General features: G+C 31.5%; 1 protein-coding gene across 1 annotated transcript; it reads left to right on the top strand.

The window, feature by feature from the left end:
- The first annotated feature begins 1,274 nt into the window (after positions 1–1,274).
- On the top strand, positions 1,275–7,249 carry LOC106664744 (polyadenylate-binding protein-interacting protein 2). Its single transcript, XM_014390724.1, has 5 exons — positions 1,275–1,590; positions 2,035–2,159; positions 6,786–6,874; positions 7,017–7,086; positions 7,154–7,249. Exons 2-5 carry the CDS (start codon positions 2,037–2,039, stop codon positions 7,214–7,216), a joined length of 345 nt encoding a protein of 114 aa, XP_014246210.1. The 5' UTR covers positions 1,275–1,590; positions 2,035–2,036; the 3' UTR covers positions 7,217–7,249.
- Positions 7,250–7,566: the final 317 nt, after the last annotated feature.

Genomic DNA, 7,566 nt, shown 5'->3' with positions numbered 1-7,566 from the left:
TTTGGGCCCCTGTTCAGATTTTTGGAGGAAACAGGGCTGTTTTTCTATGTAGTACAGATAGAACTCTCAATGCATTGATAGCGCTATGATGTTAAGAGTGAATATGTACTATAAGAGAGCCAATCAAGTACCTTATGGACTCTCAATTAGATTAGTTATAGTTTGTGTAAAGGGTAATGGAGGATAATACATAAAGGGTCCTAGATGAGTCCCACTGAAGGGTGTCATACCTTGGATCCATATAGAGAGCGGGTAGGAATGCCACCCAATTGAGTATTATGCTTGAGCACGGTAGCGAGTATTTGGGTTTCCTGTTCCGATTCTTGAAAGGAACTGGATTGTTTTATAATATATATTACTATAGAAGCTTCGTTGAGTGTATATTAAGAGTGAATGTATTTATTAACGTAAATGTGTAGAGTAAGAGAGCTGATCAAATATCTTATTGACCCTTAATTAGATTAGTTATGTAATATGTTTAAAGGGTGATGGAAAAATATTGAGTATGTTGGGCATGTAGAGAATGGTTGCCCAGTCTGTCCCACTGAAGGGAGGCATTCCTTGGCTCCATAGAGAGAGCATGTAGGAATGCCACTCGATTTGAGTATTATGCTTGAGCACGGCAGCGAGTATTTACGTCTTCTGTTCCGATTCTTAAAGGAAACAGGGTTGTTTTATTATATATAATACTGATATTTTTATGTCCTCTAGTGTGTTTTAAGACTGAATGTATTGTCTCAAATAGGTTAGTTGTGTAATAAGTTTAAAGGGTGATGAAGGAATATCAGGTACTCCACCTCCCAAGCTAAGTGAATAGCACATAAATAGGAAAGAATGTATGATAATGTGAATGGTCTGGATTTAGAAACTTCGTTCGGGGATGAAACGACCTAGCTGTCGATTGCTCTTGGAGACCAGTCTCGGTGGCTGGAAGGACCTCGGTCTCATATCCCGGAATGCCAACGTCCTAGGTTGGTGATTCTCAAAAATCAGTATTCAATTTCTTTGCATAAAATTAAAGGGGGTTACTTTTTAAAACTGTGTTCTAATTAGTTGATTTTGAGTAAAAGGGGTGTGACATGACATGACTACAGACACTGTATAATTCATGTAAAAATATCAGTTAATATATATTTTTTTAAATTTTTAATTAAAGTATTAAATATTTTCTATTTAAAAAAAAATGTTTAAGTTTCAACCTTGGTTTACGGTATGGCCTTTTTTTCTTAAAAAAAGTGCCGTCTGCCTTAGGGGGTGGTAGCTTGAAGCTGAATAAAAATTGTAACCCTGCGCCCCTTCCGTTAGAATCTTATTTCAAACATCCCATCCAAAGGTGAAATCTCTCTTCTTGAAATTAATGGTAATATTTTTCTTGTGTTTAAGTAACACTTTTTTTTCTGTATAATATTTATAAATCGGTTGATGTGAGAAGGGTCGAAGGACTTTTTTGCAAATTGCAAGTGAACTGGGAAAAAGGACAACACTGGGGCCGAAACAAGTCCGTGTTTGTTAATAAAGTGTAGTCTCTGTTCGGATTTGTCTTGTGCGTTCGGGAATATCGTTCTCTCCGTCTTGGAAGAAATAGAATCGGTAATTGTGAATTCAGATATATTTCGAATTTAATAATAGAATACTTGAGTACAATCCAATTTTATGAATAGAAAAGTTTTCGGTTCGAAATCCGCCACATTTCGCTGTAAACGGTCAACATCGGCCGGACCACATTCAGTCGAATTTTCTTGTCCTTTCTTGTTCTGACTTTTTTCAGTCCGACTCGGGTTTTTCGTCAATCGAACCGTTTTTCCCCCTGTTAAAACACCCTCGCAATTGTCCCATTTTTAATCGTCCCACTTTTTTTACCCCGTTTGTAGATTTTATTATTTATGTAGGTTATCGTGAAAAGTGGTCTCAAAACACGAATATTTCCCACCTTGGCTCAGTTTCTTTACGATTATTGTCGTTTATCTCAGACTTTTATCGTCTCCGTACAAAAGAAATCGGTCTCATACGCTTTCCTCTGTCTCTTTTCTCCAGATATGAAGATTCCTACGGAAAGTGAAAAGGTCGACGAGAAGAAGGAGAGCTCTTCCGAGACGAGTAAAGTGCAAGATTTCGCCGAGTACATGTGGATGGAGAACGAAGAGGAGTTCGACAAGGAGGTGGGTCCTTAAAATAGTCCAGTTATCTTTTCTGTTTACCAATATTCCACAAAAAACAGTACAATAAGCTTCGTTATGTAACCGAAAATCCTGTCGGAATGGATTTCTTTTTGAGGATTTTCATTTTACTATATTTTCGCCCTTTTTTAAGAGGGTCCGAGACATGTTAAACGGTTTTTTCGAAACCGTCTGACTCCGACCTGGTTTGACCCAAATTTCGCTCCAATGCAATATTTCATCTGGGCTGCCGTCATGTCTCTGTCTGGTGATTTTGCAAAGGGCACAGAGCCTGATGATGACGGATATGGAGAAAAACAAGTACATACAATTTCCAACGCTTTTATTTTTAATTTTTTTTTTAAATAGTAAAACTATTTTTTTTAAATCAAAACTTACTTCTTTATAAACAAACTTGACACATTTACGATCCACCAGGTTCAAATATGAAATTTTAATCAGTTCATATATTACAGCTGTTAACCATATGGATTCCTCCTTCTCGAGTAGGTTATATGCCAAGAGATTTATAATTTTTAAAAACTCAATATCTTGCTTAAGCAGAAATCTATGTTTTTGCTCATATTCTAACGCCAAAATATGTATAACACGATTAAAACATTTGAACATACCGAAACGTTTGAAAATAATGTTTAAAATTGCTTTCCATCATTACAACCACATAGATCATGGTGTAAAATTTTACAGTGTGAGTCAATTTTTATATTACAGTTGTAATTATATAAAAGTTCCTGCTGTTAAATAGGTTATATGCCGAGAAATATGTAATTTTTAAAAACTTTCAATATCTGGCTTGTGCAGAAATCTGCAGCTATTTTTACTCGTATTGTCAGGTGGAAATTAGTATGACATCATTAGAACATACTGGAAAATTGGAAAGTAATGTTCAAAATTGCTTTCCATAATTAGAACTATATGTACCATAATGTAAAATTTTGAAGAGTTAATCAGTCCATACATTATAGCTGTTAACCGTATAAATTCCAGCTATTAAGGAGGGTACATGCCAAGAGATTTATAATTAAAAAAAATTTCAATACCTTGCTTTTGCAGAAATCTGCAACTATTTTTACTCGTATTGACAGACGGAAATTATAATACTATTAGAACATTTGACTGTAGTGTTTGTGTGTAAATGTTTTTTAAATTTTTTTATTTTATTTTTATTTCTTTTGATTTTGTAAGAGGGTATTTCAACAATGAGGTTATTTGAACCTTCAGGGTGCCAGTGTTTTTGGAAAAAAAAGGCCCATTTGTAAGTGTGTCGGGTTCGAACGCAGGGCTGTGGATTCCAACCTGGGACCTTTACCTTACAACAATGAGTGCTGTCTAAACCCCTAAACCATTGCGGTCACCGAAAATTCACCACATACAAAACCTCATAAAATCAACGACGATCAACACAAGAGGAGAAAATACTCCTCCCTGAATTGAATATTTTCTTCATTTTTCCATAGCACCATTTTTGGTGAAATTGTTTTACTCAGTTTAATTTTTTATTTATCTAATGTTATATTTTTGTTTAAAAATATCCAGTAAACAACAAAAATAATTTTTTCCCCCTCTCAGTGTACTTTTACTCATATTGTCTGTCCAAAATTTATATTAACGCAATTGGAATATTTTTAATTGGAAAAAAATGCTTTCTGTAATCAAATTTCAGATCTGCATAATATTAGATGTATTAGGTAGTCATGTTAGCACAAAAAGGTAAAAAAGATAATTTGAAAATGTAAATTAGTGATAATAAATAATTAGTGATAATGACAAGAAAGCTTTATTAAATAGAACAATTTTATAGTTATGCATAATTATCAATAAAATTTTGGCAATTATGATGTAAAAATTTGAAGCGATAATCAATTCATGCATTCCAGCTGTTAATAACCATATGGATTCCTGCTGCTCGAGTAGGCTATATGTCAAGAAATCTATAATTTTTAAAAACTTTCAATATTTCTTGTCAAAAAATTTGCGACTATTGTTACTAATATTGGTAGTTGGAAATTATATCAGAAAGTTGGAACATTTGATCATACCGGAAAATTGGAAATAATGTTTAAAATTGCTTTATATTATTGCAACCATATGGATCATGTCTGCTGATTAAGGAGGTTTTAAACCAAGGAATTTAGAATTTGTAAAAAAATTAATGACGCCTCATATTTGAATTTGAAACTATTTTCACTTTCACTCATATTGCCAGGTGAAAATTTGTATCACACAATAAGAACATTTAGATGTACTGGAAAATTGAAAAGTAATGTTTAAGATTGCTTTCAATAATTAAATTGCAGACATAAATATGTCAGAGAATAAAAAGACAAGGTACTCTTAAATTTAGTTTATTGATATTAATAAATTAATGTATAATTAGGGAAAACTAATATAGAAGAAAAATGCAATGATGCACCTTTGACCTTTTAATATTTTGAGTTCATTTTTTACCATAAAACCCCACAAAATCAGCTTTGGCTGTGGCTTGCTGTTTGGGCGTGTTATAATCGGTAAATTATAAACTATGTTTTGTTATATCATATTTCTAGGCTGTGATTTGTATAAAATGATCCTCCATACACATAATCCATTTCTTAATATGACCAGAAACTCGCAAAACAATCGTTTATTAATAGTAATATCAATAATCTTAGTTACAAAGATGTATTTGTTCTTTTCAAACAATGAATTTTCTTTTGATTTATCATCATTACTACTGCCAATGTACTTTTCAGATAGTCATGGTATTTTTGTTTGAACTTGAATCAAAAGTTGTAGATAACTAACGTTAAATTTACTTAACATTTTAGTTATCTTTAAATTGCATTATTTACACAGTAACTTGGCCGAATTTATCAAATTGCTGTGGTATTTTTAGAAAGTCGTTGGATGAGATTTGTTTTTCAATATGGAATTAATTTCTTGCCCATGACAACTTTGTTTTCATTTTTCTAATCCTCAAATGGTTATCTCGCCTAAATGTTTGACATAATCCCTAATTCTCAAAACGTTGGGATCAGTTGTTGCAAGTTGAATTATTTCTCTTAAATTTTTTTTGGCCATAGTCTTTTAGATTTTTCAATTTTCTAAATTGTATAATAATAAAGAAATGTTGTAAAGGAAGTGTCAATGTATAATTTAATTTTGTTTGTAGTGGTAACAACTACTATATTTTTGTAGTGGCCTGGCCGGCAAAGCAAAAAAAAAAAAAAAAAAAATTGCACTACATTGAAATTTTCAAGAGTACATTTAGACTGTGAAACTTTTGGTTTATAACATGCTTTGCCTGACTTGCATTCAGTTTTTGAATAGTATTTACAGTCCTTAATGAGTATATTTCTTAATCTTAATTTCTTTTCTCCCTTAATCAAATCAAACACTGGTGTTAAAATCTACCATAAGAATGAGGTTTTGTTAAGAATGGTTAGGGTAAATTTGTTAATTGACCACTCTGCCAACTAATTAAAAAATAATCTAATAGTAGTAATTTATTTGTTTCTTTTCTTAGATTTTTCCAAAATATACCTATTATACCAAAATAGGCAATATCGTATAAAAATGCTGATATTTACATTGACGAAAGAATGTAATTGTAAATGCAAAAATATACATATTGTGATACTGATTTTGAAATGAATTTATTTTGAATTCAATGTGTATGAATAATCTTTAAGCTTTTGGCTTCATTTACATATACAAAAGCTGAATTATTTTGCACGTATTAAATGAAGGAATAAAATTGGTTGTGTGCATAAGTTTTTCAGTTTTCTGAAAAAAAGGGCAAAATCAAAATATAAATTTATTTTATTTTTAATCCAAAACATAATTTCCTTCATTTTAAATAACATACTGCCAATGTTCTGGTAGCAGTTTTGTAAAAGTCTGATGACAGGAGAAGAACTCTGTATGTGCAACTTTGAGATCATTTTCGTTCAAAAATTACTAACCTTTTAAGTGGTCATCTAGGAAACAAATAAAAATCGGAAGTTGCAAGGTTGAATAGTACAGTGGTTGGGGCAAGTGTAAAAAAAAAAAAAAAAAAAAAAAAAAAAATGCACACACCCTAATTTCGTAGGGACGACGACAGTGGTTGAGTTGTTAAGGTGACTGACTCATTTGCCATGCTTGCAGTTCTGGATTTGAATCTCAAGCATAGCTCTTATAAGAATTTAATTGGGAACAATTTGAAAAAACATATTTTTGGGTTAGTGACCCCCCCACACCCAATTGATAATAGGATGTTAAACGCGTTTTGTGACAAAAATCACTTCACTTACTAACATCTGTTGTATGTTGTAGATTTGTTATTGGTCAAATTTGGTATATTACAATTTTTTTCATACCCGTTCATTTATGAGCTTCTTTCAATTTTTTTTTATTTATATAAACCGACATTTCTAAGTTGAAACGAATTGCATAAAATTAGTTAAATTTAATTACTATTCCAATCCTTGTAAGTCCAAATAAACCCACTAGAATGAAGTATTTTCCAACTTCAAAAACAAAACAAAATTTTATAGTTTGATCAATGTATTTTTATTTAATGGTGAATTTGTATCATCGGAAATGTCATGATTTCAAATAATCTTACACGAGCTTAATTTTGTTTAGGTTATGAAGCAGTTAGAAGAAGAAGCACTTATGGAGCAATGTATTGAGGCGATGCTTGAAGACGAGTTAGAAAACAAGCCTGGATATGTGTACGTATATTTTTATTTACTTTGGGTACAATATTTTTGACATAAAATGCAAATGTCTTGTATGGATCAATAACCTGGACAAGATATTGCTAACACTTAGCTAAGTTCTTTTGTACCATTCTAAACGATTGTTTTTTTCCAGTGAAAGTTCCGATTTTCTGTATGATTTTCAAAGGATGTGTGTGCAAGAGAAAGCAGAGCTTGCGAAAAAGGTTTAATAAATTATATGCCTCCCAGTAAGAAATAATAAAAATAACATTTGATGAATTTTAATTGTAGAGCACACTGAATCCCAATGCTGCTGAATTTATTCCAAGGGTTGCAGCGGAAACCAGCTCATAAGTAAATCATTGATCTGCAATTTTATACCATTTGGTAAGCAGGTTGGCTATTTTAATTATATAGAATAACATTTGTGTAGAGATTATAGGACTATTTCCTTTTAATTGTTGTAGAAAAAAACTATCAGTGTAAATTTAATTATTGAAAGTCTCTCTTTGCTTTGTTGATTACATCCGCATATTAAAGGGCGGAAAGGTAACTGCACTTGACATTTAAAATGGTAATGTTATTTTGCTATTACAAACTTATTAATGAACTATATTAATTTAAATATAAATTGAGGCAAATGTATTATAAACAAACAAATAAATAATTATATTTATGTTTTGTTAGAGTAGCTGTTAATTTCA

This window comes from Cimex lectularius, unplaced genomic scaffold, assembly GCF_000648675.2.
Source record: "Cimex lectularius strain Harlan isolate CLEC.00 unplaced genomic scaffold, Clec_2.1 scaffold107, whole genome shotgun sequence".
NCBI lineage: Eukaryota > Metazoa > Arthropoda > Insecta > Hemiptera > Cimicidae > Cimex > Cimex lectularius.
The sequence above is the reverse complement of the archived record's forward strand: the minus strand, read 5'-3'. Positions and strand labels throughout refer to the sequence as shown.